A 16560-nucleotide genomic window follows, 5' to 3' on the forward strand; every position below is an offset into this window, starting at 1 on the left:
TTCAAAATGAAATTCCAAACATCCTTTTAACCACAAATCATTTTTATAATTTAAAAACTTTTTTGAAATCCTACGAAAGAAAAATACAAACTACTATATGACATTTTTGTATATAACTATTTACTTTTATTTAAAATAATAATAATAAAAAAAAGGCGAGGGGTCTAATAATCCCAGATAAACCATAGTCATAGTGCCGGGTTCTCCAAATTCGACCTAAATTTGCAGTTTTGCATATAAGAGCGTATCATATTGCAGGGTTTAGGGCTCTGCAATCCAGAAGTCGCTTGAATCCTCCCACAAAATTGTTCATACCGACCTAATTTAGGTTTGTTTTATTTGATGGTGTTCTTTTTGCTTTCATGCTTTCTCATTCTACTTGTGGTTTATAATCATTATAGTCAAAATGCAGATTGATGGGTGTGATTGACTTATACAATGGTTCATCTCTTTGCATGGTCAAATCCAGCAACGGTTTTTGCTTTTCGTCATCATTGAAAACAAGAACTTGTGACTTTTCAAGGAATCAGAGGAAGTTGAATTGCATGGCCTCTATTAGCGCAACGGTCAAAGAGGGAAGACAACAATTGACTGGGGATTCCTTCATCAGACATCATCTTAGAGAATTGTCCCCATATCAATCCATATTGCCCTTCGAGGTAATCATTTATCATCTGATATAGTTGGCACTCCAATTAACAATGCATGATTTTATATTTGATTTGCCTTTTTATCAATTCAATCGTACCCACCCACTTATAGTTGATATTATCTTAGTTGTATAGTTTTCATTTTTGTGGGAACCTATTCTATTAGCAACAAAAGATAAAACCAAATTGACCCATTTCTACATATATGGGTTGAAGTCGGTTCCTCCAGATTGTTATTGTATAAAACAGAAGCATATGATGTTGCTTTTCTAGATATTTGAGCTTCATTTGAACAACACCATGTTAGATCATAAATACTAATAAAAAAAAGGCATGAATCATTTCAGTAGGCTGAATAAAGCCATTGGCAGATCTCTTTGGTTACATAGATGAAGAGGAGGAGGTATTCACGTCTTTAGTAGCAAAGACAGACTAGTTATTGCAATTTTACATTTGTTGTGTAACAAATGGGATATTTGTCTTGTTCTAATAAGTTAAAGAAAGTTTGTTATTGTAACAACTAACACGTTTGGTGTGCATTGGACCGGCGGTGTCAATGAGACAAAAGTTGCCATTTTTTTTTGTCCCTTAAAAAAGCGGGACATGGGCTCAGTCAAGTCTCGATCTCTTGTTTGTACCATCATCATCATCATCATCAAAAATAGCCCTTGTCATATGTAACAAACATAGCCAGCGTAAATAAGCAAAACAATTGTGTCCTTGCTGCTTATTAAGTATTAACAGCCTAAAAATGGTATTGGTATGCAATGAGTAAATGACAAGAAGGTTATAAATTATGATACAGGTTTTGTCAACTCGTCTTGGTAGGAAGCCTGAGGAGATTGTAAAATTAGATGCAAATGAGAATCCGTATGGTCCACCTCCAGAGGTAAGCCTTGCTTTGCTTTCTTATATATCAATTGAATTTGCCTCCAAACACTATCAATGATGGGCATGTGTTTTTCTACTACCTACTATCGCTCAAAGAGCCTTTCTTTGCTAAAGTTTTTTTTAGCCCCGACATTCTGGTTTGGTATCCTAGTCATGGTTTTAAAATTATAAAGATTTGATAAATAACATTTTCTTTTCTTGCTTTTATTTTTATATATATATATATATATATATATATATATATATATAACAATTATTTTTAAAAAAAAAGTACCTCCAACAAAATACCATTAGTGTGTATCAATTATATTTTCTAGATTATAATACGAAGAGAAAATTTTGAGGGTACGAGAAAGAGATTTAGAAAAGTAGCATGAGAAATCAATCTTCATTTATAATGTGGAATTTGGAAAAGGAACAAACTTGTAGTCATCTAAAGTAAAGAATGAAATCTTTTTTTATTTGTAATATATGTAAAAGTGAAACTAGGAATTATTGTTGTTTTAAATTACAAATACTGATTTGTAGGTTTTCGAGGCATTAGGAGCAATGAAATTTCCTTATATTTATCCGGACCCTGAAAGTCGTAGACTGCGTGCTGCCCTTGCTGAGGATTCTGGGCTTGAATCTGAGTATATCCTTGTAGGCTGTGGGGCTGATGAGCTAATTGATCTCATTATGCGGTTAGCCACTTACTCTCTAATTTCCACTTATAAATCTCTATTCTTGGATCCAATAACATGATATTCATTCAGTTTGCTACAACAGAATTGGCAAACCTGATCTTGAAATAATCAATTATTGTTTTCTTAGACTTTTAGTTTTCTAAAAGTATTTTGAAAATAGAAAATTAATAGTTATTATACTCATCTTCGTTTTTCCAAAACAGAAGTTACCAATATGTGAAGCTTTTTTAGTATTATAATTTCAACTTTAACTCTTGAAATGCTCATAAGTAATATCTATATATATATTTATCTGCAATAAACAATTACATCACAATAATAAAATTCCTGCAGTTAGAAGTATTCTAAAACTGTTGTATATCAAAAGAAGCTAGCAATGTACATGATCGATGTTTGATTATACCTTTTTTTAATTAATAATTCATAGAAATAAATTATAAAATAACAACTTTTTTTTTGTACATGCATGATATACCTAGTCACTGTGTTTGACTTTCTTGAGCCATCTCCCATGACCTCAATTGCCTCCTCCAATGATGCGGGTTTCTTAGGAACTAGTTATACTACTTATGTTGCTAATGGTTTCTCATGAGTCATGACTTTATAAGTTATATTTGACTAGTTTAAGCAGAGGGCACAGGTGTGTGTGCTTGATTGTACTTTTGCTGTTGTTACAGCCAAACTTTCAAGTTTCATAAAAGGACCCTACCCTACTATTCATGCCTCAACATGAATATCTAGAATCATGTTCAACCATTCTTGCACATTAGAGTTAATTGTATTGCTTGCAACAACTAGATTATAGCATGAATCTTCCAAAAATAAAAATCTTGAGTTTTACACTTGTAAAACCCAAACAAAATTAATGTAAAGTGTATGTTTGATTGTTGTCAATTTTGGAATAAGAAAACATTGACTTTATAAACACTATGTTGCAGTTTTTTATTCTCTATGTCAATAAAAACATTAGGGAATAAAGCAGAAAACTATAGTTGCAATAAAACTGAGTAAAAGAGGGGACAAGAGTAAAATTGCACAAAAGTTAAAAGGAAACTAGTCCACTGCCCTTTTATCCTTGTCTAACCTTGCTAACAAGTAAGTAACAACTGCCTGAATTTCCCCTTAAATTTTATGCATGCTCCTTCCTTAATCAATCAACATTATGATATGATGTGTGTTGATGTTGAACGAAGCCACCCTCCACTTTAATTAACATAACGATGCAACCTTTATGCGTCTCTGTGTCTTCTTGAACTTGAAACTCTGTTTTAGGTGTACAACTTCTTTACCATCTTTTTGCTTCTCCTTCAAATTACCTTGGCCTTGGTTGTTGTTTATTATTTTCAGATGCAACCAACCTGGCATCTAGTGATACCTACCTACCTACCTACCAAAGCTTTGTGAATGAATCTCTTTCTTTTTTTTTCTTCTTATATACCTCATCATTTCCTCGCTTTTTCAACACTCATTCTACAACTATTCAAGTTTCCTCGTTAAGGTTAAATAAAGAATGAAAAAAACTACCCCATCCCATGGCCCCGGTTCTTACACGACAACAACCTTTTTACCATTTTTCAATTTCATTTAACCTATCCATACAAATGGGACTTATTATCATGTATTAGCAACATTTGCCATAACTCCAAACTTAATACTCTTTTATACTTTTCCAATTTTACACTAAAACTGGGATTTCTAATCTTTTTATTTCTTCCTTTTAGATATCTAACACATGGAGGGAAACAACTACTCAATATACAATATACTCGATTCTACTCCTGTTTACCTTACCCCAAATCTTGACTGAAAGCATGAATAATTTTCCTAAGGCTTACCAACAAAATAATCTTGACCGAAACCCATAAATAAACACTCCAAAATCTGGATTGGGCTTCTTTCATCAAAGTTGATTTCCTTTACAACCTCTTCAACTTTAATTCTTACTTCAAATTCAAATGTATATTGACAACTTAATTTCCTTCTCCCTCTATGGTTTTGTAATAAGTGAACTCAATAACCATAGGCAGATTTTATTCAATCTTGGTCAACTGGGAGATTCAATTGTTGCTCTTTTCTTTTCTTTACACGATTATCCAATATTTAGTCTATACTTGCACATTAAAAAAACTATTCATGTATGACATTTTTCATATATAAAATACAAAATTTTATTTAGATCATGGATTAGGTGTGTCATGTTCACTATTCTTTTAATTGAACTTCTTTTCATTAATTTGAGTTTGTTAGAACTTAGAACTTAATGCAAACTTCCTCATTAAGAAGTTATAATATTAGTTTCTACGTAGTTATTAGTAGATGTTTTCATTGTTTGTTAGGACATTTTGTTTGTATTTAATCTTTTATTATTATTTAGCTATGAATTGTTATATATTATTTTTTATTAATTAATTTTATAATTTTAAAATATATAGCATATTGTTTAACTAATGTAGAGTGCAAACTTTCTTTCCATGTGTATGCGTGTGTGTGTATGTATATATATATATATATATATATATATATATATATATATATATATAAAATATAGCCTCTGTTAATATATTATGTTTATTAAAACAAGTTATATACCTGAGCAATGTAAGAGTATACAACTAGCTCGTTATGACTTGTAGATATTTGTTGGAGTGTTCTGACTTGTTATGCTAAAATCTAATTTTTGTTATTCTCTGTGCATTTGTTTATTTTTAAGATTTGATTTTGTAATGTCACAGGTGTGTGCTTGATCCAGGTGACAGTATTGTAGACTGTCCTCCAACCTTTACAATGTATGAATTTGATGCAGCTGTTAATTGTGCACGTGTTATAAAAGGTAGGGATTTAATTCTCTGTTCATTATGTATCACATCAATAAAAGTACCATGTGCTTTTCGGTATTTTGCCCCAATAATATATCCACACCCTGCCTTCCTTTACTACCTTATATTTCTTCCATGTTTTAAATTTAGTGATTTTTATATCTGGTCAAATTGAGCAGTACCTCGGAAGACAGACTTTAGCTTGGATGTAGAAAAGATTGCTGAAGCTGTTGAGCATCAGAAACCAAAGATCATTTTTCTAACTTCTCCCAATAATCCTGATGGGAGGTAATTAATAAATAACTGCTCTTATTATTATTATTATTATTATTATTAATTAATAATGTTGTTGTTGTTGTTGTTTTCTTTTGCTTGAAAAGTGCTCCATGAGTATGCAGAAAAATAAAACTGAACCAAAAAAATGAGAAAAGCCATTACAGAAAACCGAAAACCAAACCGTTTGAAAATCGACGGTTTGGATTTCGATTATTTGTTAAACCGAAAAATTGACCAAACCATATCTTAATACAGCGTGTTTTAATAACATATATATACACACACACACTGATAGGGAACGGGTCAGTCCAACTAACAAGCCCACTGAAGAGCCCAGGCCTTGGAAGGTCTACTCACGCAAAAAGAAAATAGGACAGGTGTAAAATGATGTCATAGTTGTTGCATCATTTGAGGGGTAATATATATATATATATAGTTGAATGCTGGAATAAGGAGGTGTGGAGAGAATATTTTCTGTTAGAGAGAATCGGCTAGTGGCTAGCTTGGGCAGGAAGAGTAGTTATTGGCTCTCTTCTCTGACATTCCATTTTGTATTCCTTCCATTACCATTTCCAGAAATAAATCAAGCGTTCAACCATTGTTTGTGATTCCATCTTGTTAACAGTTATTTGCTTAATCTATTGGTTCCATTGTCCTGTTTCTCCTCCTCCATCACCATGCCTGATAACACTGATGCTCACGTTACCACTCGTCTCCAATCTCTCCATAATAGAATGAATACTCAGGAGGGGAAAATGGACCAGATCTCAACACAAATGCAGGATTTGACTGTCTTTTTCTCATCCTTGAAGGAGCTCATGGAGAAAATGCTGCAGACTTCTCTCAACCGTCCTGTTGAAGAAGGTGCTTCTTTCGGTACCTTCCTCCGCTCTGGCCTCTCCAATCCCCTTTTCCAACCCATAGATGATTAGCTGTTCTCTCTACCGAACGTCAAATTACCTGTGTTCGATGGAGAAGACCCTCGTGGGTGGATAACCAAAGATGAACTCTACTTTTCCGTTCATCAAACCGCCGATTCCAACAAATTAAAGCTTACTCAGATGTGTATGGAGGGTTCTGCACTCAATTGGTTCACCACGTTGTTGTTGAAACATCCCCAATCCACTTGGGAACAATTCAAAGACAAACTCATCATTCGATTTGGTGGTTCTCATTTCCTGAACGTACATGAAGCTCGAAGCTCTGGGCTCCATCTTTCAGGAAGCCGACATCGACACCTACATCGAGCAATTTGAGTCAATATCTGCCCTAATTCCCGATCAATCTGAAGACCGGTCCCTTGGGATGTTCTTACGTGGCCTTCAACCAACCATCCGAAACTGGGTTCGTGCTCTACGCCCCATTACTTGTGACACCGCCATAGAATTAGCTCGCAATGTTGCCACCGCCACAACCACCCCTGCCGATTGCACAACTTTCCAACGGAAGACTTCTTCATTCGGATCGGGCTATCCACCAGGGAAAGGTACCTTTTCTCCGGCCCATTCCTCTCCTAAATCCAGTGATCTACTTAGCCCAACACCGAGACGCGCGCCTACTCCGGGTCAAACCACGGGTAAACCTCCAGACCCGACCCGACCAACTACTACTACACTACGACCTAATCGCACCAAACACCTCACCAAACATGATTGGGAGGAACGCCGTCGTCTAGGGCTCTGTTTCAACTGCGGTCAAAAGTACTCCCCCCAACATAAATGTAGCGATGGTCAATTTCGTGTGCTACTTCTTACCGATGGTGACACTGTCAATGATTCTGATGACCTCTGTCATCTCGATTCGGACCCAACCGAAGATAACACCGAGACGCGCGCCTACTCCGGGTCAAACCACGGGTAAACCTCCAGACCCGACCCGACCCGACCAACTACTACTACATTGTGACCTAATCGCACCAAACACCTCACCAAACATGATTGGGAGGAACGCCGTCGTCTAGGGCTCTGTTTCAGCTGCGGTCAAAAGTACTCCCCCCAACATAAATGTAGCGATGGTCAATTTCGTGTGCTACTTCTTACCGATGGTGACACTGTCAATGAATCTGATGACCTCTGTCATCTCGATTCGGACCCAACCGAAGATACTCCTGTCGACGGTGAATGCCATGTGTTAGATTCTCATGGTTTCACACCCGATCTCTCTACTACACTACGTACCTTGAAGCTTGCGGGTCAGCTCCACGGTTTCACAGCTCTTATGTTGATTGATGGTGGTGCCACATACAATTTCATCTCCAAAACAGTAGTATCAACTTTGGGTCTCCCAATCTCTCGCACCAAATCTTTGTCTATCAGCGACGGTACTAAGGTCACGATGGATGAAATATGCAGAGGTATTCCACTGTCCATGGGTTCATATTCTTGTACAGTTGATGCTCTTGTTTACGAATTAGGATCTTTGGACATAATTTTGGGCGTTGCTTGGCTGGGTACGTTAGGAGACGTTGTGTTTAATTGGTTGAAACAGGAGATGCGTTTTTGGTTCCAGGGCTCACAGATTACACTACAGGGCATTTCTCCTACACCTCAACATCACTCCCTTAATTTATGGCTAGAACTCCATCTGAACACCATCACCGATCCTCATGAACCCACCACTACCCTCTCTACTACACAACAAGACCAATTAACTATTATCCTGTCTCAATTTACACCTTTATTTCAATCTCCCCAAGGGCTTCCTCCTATCCGTTCTATTGAACACCGTATCACCTTACTCGAGGGACATGTCCTATCTGTGTACGCCCTTATAGATACCCTCATCTCCAAAAAGATGAGATTCAACGCCAGGTGGAGGAGATGCTTTCCACCAGAATTATTCGTTTGAGCCATAGTGCTTTCTCCAGTCCCGTTATACTTGTCCGCAAGAAGGATTCTTCCTGGCGACTTTGTATTGACTATCGAGCTCTTAACCGTGTTACAATCCCTGACAAGTATCCAATCCCAGTCGTCGAGGAACTACTCGATGAACTTCATGGCTCTGCTTTCTTTTCGAAGATCTACCTTAAATCAGGATTTTATCAAGTCTGGATGTGCGAATCGGATGCCCATAAGACTGCTTTTCGTACTCATAATGGCCACTATGAGTTTTTAGTTATGCCTTTTGGGCTAACTAATGCGCCTTCTACATTTCAGGCCTTAATGCACGAAGTCTTCGGCCCACTTCTTCGTAGGGGCGTTCTCGTCTTTTTTGACGACATTTTAGTCTACAACACAAATTGGGACTTCCATCTTCAACTCCTTACCCAAGTGCTCATACTTTTACAAGATCACAAATTGGTCATTAACAAAAAGAAAAGCTCTTTTGGCATCCAATCGGTTGAATATCTTTGACACATTATTTCACAACAGGGCGTTTCCATGGATCCTCAAAAGATTACTACTGTCCAAGCTTGGCCTACACCTAAAAACGTGAAAGGAGTTCGAGGTTTCCTAGGCCTCACGGGCTATTATCGAAAGTTCATTCCCGGGTATGGCAAGATTGCCCGCCCTCTAACTGAGTTGACAAAAAAAGATGGGTATTCTTGGGGGCCTGAAGCACAAGCTGCTTTCGATCTTCTTCTGAAACAGACAATGGCCACAACCCCTTTTCTCACACTTCCTGATTTCTCCAAATCATTCGAAATCGAATGCGATGCATATGGCCATGGACTTGGGGCTGTCCTTGTGCAATCTCGCAAGCCAATTGCTTATTTTAGCAAGACACTGTCTGACAAAACACTCTCCAAATTTGCATACGAAAAAAAATTGATGGCTCTCGTCTTTGCAATTCAACACTTGCGACCTTATCTATTTGGGGCGGTCTTTCACAGTTTTCACAGACTAAAAGAGCCTCCGCCATCTACTAGAACAACGCATTACCACCACTGACCAACAAAATTGGCTTGCCAAACTTATGGGATACAATTTCTCTATTCTCTATAAACCGGGATGAGATAATAGCGCTGCCGATGCTCTCTCCCGTGTCTCCGAAGCTCCAGACTTTCGCACCCTATTGTCATATCCTTGTTGGCTAGATGGCGATTCCTTGTTGGAGGGTTTCGAGGCTGATTCTCAACTTCAAAAAATCGTTTCTGATTTACAGGCCAACCTTTCTTCATATCCTGGTTTTTCCCTCATCCAGGATAAACTATACCACAAAGGCAAATTGGTCATTCCAGCTTCTTCAGGTTGGATTCCTCAGCTGATTGCAGAATTTCACGACAGTCCTACTGGGGGCTACTCGGGGTTTTAATGGACTTACCGCCGTTTAGCAGCCCAAATTTATTGGATCGGTATGACCAAAATTATCAAAGCTTATGTCCAGGCTTGTGACACTTGTCAACGCTACAAACATTCAACCCTTGCTCCTGCGGGTCTCCTACAGCCACTCCCTATTCCATCGCGCATATGGGACGATATCTCATTGGATTTTATCACAAGCTTACCCAAATTAAAAGGGCACGAAATGGTCTTGGTAGTTGTTGACCGATTGTCAAAATATTGCCACTTTATACCTTTAAAACATCCTATCACAGCTCGTTCCCTCGCTGAAATATTTGTTAAAGAAGTGATACGATTACATGGTCCACCCAAGACCATCCTTAGCGACTGTGATCCTTTGTTTCTAAGCAAATTTTGGACGGAGATTTTTAAGCTACAAGGGAGTCACTTGAAATTCAGCTCAGCATATCACCCGGAATCCCACGGTCAAACCGAGGTGGTCAACCGCAGTCTTGAAACATACCTCCGATGTTTCGCTTCTGAGTAACCCAAGACTTGGTCCCACTGGCTTCCATGGGCAGAATTCTGCTTACCATGTATCTACAAATACCACTCCTTTTCATATTGTCTATGGTCGTCCTCCTCCGACAATTTTTTAGTACACACAAGGTGAGATCTGTTGTGAAGCAGTGGCATCGGATTTGGCTGATCGAGACGAGGCCCTTTCACAGCTCAAATACCACCTTGCACGCTCCCAGTCCTACATGAGGACTTATGCAGATAAACACACACGGGACATCGAATTTTCCGAAGGGGACTGTGTCTTTCTCAAATTGCGTCCCCACCGTCAACAATCAGTTATTCGTCGGATCAACCAAAAGCTGTCACCTCACTTCTACGGGCCTTTCCTCATCACAGCTCGTGTTGGTCCAGTTGCTTATCGCCTCCAATTACCAGATTCTTCGAAAATACACCCCGTGTTTCACGTCTCCCTTCTTAAACGTGCCATTGGGAACCATCAAGCTGAACCATCTTTGCCCCCTGGCTCGAAATGGACTCCACCACTCCTCCACACCCACTGCAATGCTTAGCTACTTGCACTGTCACAAAGGGAGACTCTCAAGTCGAAGAATGGCTCATTCAATGGGAAAATCAAACAGTTTCTGAGGCAACATGGGAAGACGCTTTTGCCATCCAGGCTTCTTTCCCTACTTTTGGGCTTGCGGACAAGCCCAATTTTCACGACCCCGACGTTAAATGCTGGCAAGGGTGGAGCCACCTTAGGACCAGGGTAGGTCCAGGCCCACCCTCAATTTTTTTTTTTTTTTTTTTTTTTTTTTTTTCATATAGAAATATGATATTCTTTGGGTGTAAGTTACTCAATAAACACATGTAGTTTAGCGGCAAGGCATTGTATCTTTGATCATACGTTAAGTGTTCGATCCCAGTGCATTACAATTCCTTTGTTTTTTTTTTAAATTCATTTCTAAAGTTAAAATTTTGCCCCTTATATTTGGAAGTTAAATTCTTTTAATACAAGTTTTCAAAATTTACATATTTCACACCTCAATATTTATAAATTTGCATAATTCCATTTATATATATATATATATATATATATATATATATATATATATATATATATTTATATATATAATTGTATTTAAGAGGCCATTTTTTTTGTAATTCTCTCTCTCTCTCTCTCTCTCTATATATATATATATATATATATATATATATATATATATATATATATATATATATATATATATTCAATTATTTTATAAGGAACACCCTAAATTTTTTTTTTGGCTCCGCCCTTGAATGCTGGAATAAGGAGGTGTGGAGAGAATATTTTCTGTTAGAGAGAATCGGCTAGTGTCTAGCTTGGGCAGGAAGAGTAGTTATTGGCTCTCTTCTTTGACATTCCATTTTGTATTCCTTCCATTACCATTTCCAGAAATAAATCAAGCGTTCAACCATTGTTTGTTATCCCATCTTGTTAACAGTTATTTGCTTAATCTAAACCTTTCCTATCACGCACACACACATATATGTGTGTGTGTGTGTGTAGAGCCAGGTTCTTTTGAGAACCAAAAGATTTGTGAGAACGTGCGAACTAATAATCAACTCATCATTTTTCAACACCAAAAACACCAATCTTCTCCAAATGGTGTGTCTAAGCCATATCTAGGCTCAAAAAAAAGATTTGACGATTTTTTTTGTTTTTTTTGTATGACTGCTGATGAGCACAATCAACAGTTGTACGGACTGCTGATGAGCACAATCAGCAGTCGTATGGACTGCTGATTGCTCATCCGCAGTCCATATGACTGCCGATTGTGCTCATCAACAGTCCGTACAACTGTTGATTGTGCATACATGCAAATTTCGAAAATAAATAAAAAAAATTGTCAAATTTTTTTTTTGAGCCTAGATATGGGTTAGACGCACCATTTGGAGAAGATTGGTGTTATTGGTGTTGAAAAATGATGATTTGATTATGAGTTCGCAAGTTCACATGCTTTTTTTAGTTCTCACAATAACTCAGCCCTGTGTGTGTGTGTGTGTATGTGTGTGTATATATATATATATATATATATATATATATATATATATATATATATAGTGAAAACTGAGCAAATTTTGAGAAAGTGAGGGAATGATTTCCCTCCCATTTATGATTTATCCTTTATTATCTTTCATTTCCGAAGCATGTGTGATTTTATTACAACAAGTGATAAGTGGTGTGTTTAGTATATTTATATATTTATCCTGATGGACGTGGACAGTGTGATCAGTGATGATGTTCTATTGAAGATACTTGATCTACCGATACTTGTTGTCCTGGATGAAGCATACATTGAATTTTCAGGACTTGATTCTAAGATGCAATGGGTCAAGCAGCATGACAATCTTATTGTTCTTCGCACATTTAGCAAAAGGGCAGGTACATAACTTTCTTCTTCTTCTTCTTCTTCTTCTATCCTAAATCCTATTTATTATACCCATGAAAACTTACAACCATCATCAAGCTTTGACCGAGACTTTTCCAAACCATCTGACTGACTACCCTTCCTTTTGACGCTGCTACATTTGTATAGGGTAGGGCTATTTTAATATTTTCGAACGAACAAGAGTGTTTTTGGATGGGAAAAGAAAACTGCTTGTCTGTCCTTCCTAGTCCTAGATAATAAACAAATGACATAATACATGATGTTTGATGTGCATATGCATCATGAATTACTAGGCCCAAGTACCAATAAACCAAGAGTCTTAAAAGGTCATTCTAGAAGGTCCAAAAGGGTAGTGGTGGAAAGTGGCCGAATTAGGTTATAGGACTGAGAAGAATTAGAAAAGGGGATTATGTCTTTGACTTTGATGTCTAGACTTTTGATATTTTGATACATCTTGTATTGGCTCCAACCTTGTGCTAATGAGAAATTAGGTTTTTTTTTTTTTTTTTTTTTTTTTTTTTTTTTTTTGTAGTTCATCATTAAGATCATCTTCCTCTCCTAAATTTGATTTCATTAAACCCTAATTTCTGTTTCTCATCACATTATTATTGTCATCATTCTTTCAGCATCAAGTAAATTGTTGTTTAACAAATGAAGAACAGTTTCAGTTAGTTTCATGATATTTTGAAATTACTACACATTTGAGCTATAAACTCGTAACACCACCAAAATCCAAACCAAATGATTGGTTTTGGTATCATCAGTATGTGGTGTTTTTGAAAGGAATAACTAGTGTACTAGTTGGTGTGTTTGGTTTATTATTATTATTATTATAAGAGTGAGTAGTAGCAAATCACTTTTTTTTTTTTTTTGTTTAATAATTGGAATATAAGAAGGTAAGGTAGGTATGATAATAGAAGCTAGTGTTATTTGTCCCATTGAATTGATAGTGATAGTGAATAGTGAATAGTGATGGAGATGTTTGTGGTTTTGGTTGGAATTGGAAACAGGGTTAGCAGGACTACGGGTGGGGTATGGAGCATTTCCTTTGAGCATTATTGAGTACCTCTGGAGGGCAAAGCAACCTTATAATGTCTCTGTTGCTGCTGAACTCTCTGCTTGTGCAGCATTGCAGAATCCTACTTATTTGGAGGTAATTATTTGATACCATTACTTACAGTTACAGTTACAGTTGGAATTGGGTAGACTTTTCAAAGTACATTCAAAAAAAGTTGGGAGCAATGAAAATGGAATTGGGTAGACTGCTGCATCTTTTCAAAGTACAATCATGTGACTGTTGTGTTGACTTGAGATTATTGATTGATTGGCAGAAAGTAAAAGTGGCCCTGGTAGAAGAAAGAGAGAGGCTTTATGCGCTTTTAAAACAAGTCCCGTTTCTAAATCCGTATCCAAGCCATTCCAATTTTATACTTTGCGAGGTCACTGCTGGAAGAGATGCTAAGAACCTAAAGGTCTCTCTCTCTCTCTCTCTCTATATATATATATATATATATATATATATATATATATATGTTATATGGCTGCTGTGTTTGTTTGTTACGTGGGACAAGACGGGAGTTTAGGGTTATTTTTTTTTATGATGATGATGAGGGCTTTTACGTCTTTTGCACACATGCACGATATGAGAAGCACTCTGCCCCTATATAGGCATGCTGCATGATCGTCTTTGGGACTGAATTTGTTATATTATATGTAAATACGATATGTGGTTTTATCTCTGCCTTATGTATTAATTAATTATAACTAACAAAAAATTACATCGAATAAAAGCTCATCAATATGCAACCTTTTTAAACATTTTTAACTCTTTGTAAACTTAATTTACAGCATTTTTTTTTAAACATTTTACTAACTTTTTTTACAACCTAGGAATGGTGAAAAAATAAGTAAATAAGTTTAAAAGGTTTGATATGTGAAAAGGTTTAAAAATACTTTTTAAACCTTTTTTGAAAACCTCTAAAAAGAAATCATCATTTTTAAACTTTTTTACTTATATTCAATTTTTTTAAACCTTTTTCTTATGTTTTTTCAACCTTCATAGGCTGTAAAAATAGGTTAAAATGATGTAAAAAAGTTTAAATATGTTGTAAAAAATGGTTTAAAAAAAGTTGTAAAAAAATTTCAAAGTCTATAAAAAGTTTGTGCAAAAAGTGTTTAAAAAGTTGGGACCAAGTTTATAACAAAGTTTAAAAGTTGGGCAAAAAGTGTAAATATGTAAATGATAGCAGGTGAAAACACATAAACCCTAAGTTGGTTACCTTTTTACACAATAATTTGGTTTTGTTGGCAACATGAAGACAAACTATACATATGATATAAAAGATTCATTATGAAAATTGATTTTATTGTAAGATGCCAATCTAACATGATCATACTATTTCATTACCTTGCTTATTCGATTACCAATTTCATCCAACCAAATGTTTCATTCTGGTGGAATTAGAAATTGAGCTTCCAATATTCAGGTATGTTGGAAGGAATTCAATTTCCATTAAAAGAAGACCAAAATACCCTCATTAAATATGTTTACGATTTAAGTGTATCTAAATATTAGTAAACTATATCTAGTTTTTATTATTGAATACCATTTTATTTCCTTCCAACCAAATAAATAAATAAATGCATATCGTATTCCAGTAGTTCTGTGTTTTGACACAGATATTCTTCCATTCTGTGGTGTGGTTTATTGATGATATTAAAGATGATGATTCATGATTTACAGGAAGATCTTGCAAAAATGGGGGTGATGATACGTCACTACAGCAACAAAGAACTGAAGGGCTATGTCCGTGTTTCTGTTGGTAAACCAGATCAAACCGACGCTTTAATGGATTGCCTCACCCGTCTATCTTGATCTCTATTATTTTTATTGACATTTGTTGTTTTCTAGAATCAATCAGATAAGATGTCTGTCTGTCACAATGTTTAGAAGAAGAAAACGCTGTAACTTGTGTTGATTATCACATATTGCACCCATCGTTGTTTGTCATGTAGGACAGATGTCCTTAACTGTGATTAATCAGATTGGGAGGACATCTATTATGTTTTTTTTTCTTTGCTAGTTGGGGCAAAAAATGTAACTTTTATCTAGCGTCTTACATTGTGAAATTTATATTGCTTGTTGGGTCGGTTGGGTTTGATAGTCGGAAGTCTAGGGGTGAGCAAAAACCGCACCGCAACTAAAATTAACCGCAAAAACCGCAACCGCAATAAAAACTGATTGTGAGGTTTTCTGTTTTTCAAAAACCGCAAAAAAAACCACACCGTACTGCATATATTATATACAATTTTTTTTATTATTAATTATTAATATATTAAATATTAAAAATAAGACCTCATGGATGAAAAAATGATAAAATTCTAGAAAACAAAAGTGTTGGTTTTTTTTTTTTTATGTTTAACTTTGAAAAATGGTGAAATTTGATAATTTTAAGATATTGTTAATTACTGATGATTTAATGTTTTTAAGATATTAGTTGTTTGTAATTTAAGTTAATTGTCTTATACCTTTATGGTTAATCCATTTTCAAAACCGCTTGGTGCGGTTATTTTTGCGGTGTGGTTAGTCGGTTATTTTTGCAGTGCGGTTTTGTTTTTTTTTTTTTGTTTCGGTTATTATTACAAGTAATATGTTTAAACTCTTAAAACTGTTTAAATTCTAAAGTGCGGTTAAAAACCACACAAAATAACTGCACCCAATCAATACGGTTAATAACCGAAACAAAAAAAAAACAAAACCGCACTGCAAAAATAACCGACTAACCACACTGCAAAAATAATCGCACCAAGCGGTTTTGAAAATGGATTAACCGTATTTACGGTTAGGGGTGAAGTTTTGGTCAATAACCGCACTGAACTGCACCGCGCTCACCCCTAGTCGGAACATATCAACCCAACACTATTGCTACTCCTACTGCCAACTGTCAAGCCTATTGATGTGAAACACGTGTTGTGTTGCTCAAATGTCCTTAATGAGATATCTAGAATTTCCTCTAAAAACCCGGCCTCTTCTGGTCAACCTAATTTTTGATATTCTACTT

General features: G+C 36.1%; 1 protein-coding gene across 2 annotated transcripts; it reads left to right on the forward strand.

Moving 5' to 3' along the window:
- Positions 1-170: 170 nt before the first annotated feature.
- On the forward strand, positions 171-15613 carry LOC145137897 (histidinol-phosphate aminotransferase, chloroplastic-like). Of its 2 annotated transcripts, none has more exons than XM_079072038.1 (10): positions 171-328; positions 413-659; positions 1456-1539; positions 2070-2224; positions 4960-5057; positions 5223-5331; positions 12335-12492; positions 13510-13652; positions 13831-13971; positions 15243-15613. In XM_079072038.1, exons 2-10 carry the CDS (start codon positions 417-419, stop codon positions 15372-15374), a joined length of 1263 nt encoding a protein of 420 aa, XP_078928164.1. In that variant the 5' UTR covers positions 171-328; positions 413-416; the 3' UTR covers positions 15375-15613. The 2 variants fall into 2 exon arrangements, with proteins under 2 accessions (XP_078928164.1, XP_078928165.1); XM_079072039.1 differs by having other exon boundaries at positions 174-328; positions 402-659.
- The last annotated feature ends 947 nt before the right edge of the window (positions 15614-16560 follow it).

Source organism: Lactuca virosa, chromosome 9 (genome assembly GCF_052849685.1).
Source record: "Lactuca virosa cultivar CGN04683 chromosome 9, Lactuca_virosa_CGN04683_v6, whole genome shotgun sequence".
Classification (NCBI taxonomy): Eukaryota; Viridiplantae; Streptophyta; class Magnoliopsida; order Asterales; family Asteraceae; genus Lactuca; species Lactuca virosa.

Coding starts and splice junctions, on each gene's coding strand:
- LOC145137897 (XM_079072038.1), top strand. CDS start 417: ATGGGTGTGATTGACTTATACAATGGTTCATCTCTTTGCATGGTCAAA. Junction 5,332..12,334: donor CCCAATAATCCTGATGGGAG/GTAATTAATAAA, acceptor GGACGTGGACAG/TGTGATCAGTGATGATGTTC. Junction 12,493..13,509: donor CACATTTAGCAAAAGGGCAG/GTACATAACTTT, acceptor AATTGGAAACAG/GGTTAGCAGGACTACGGGTG.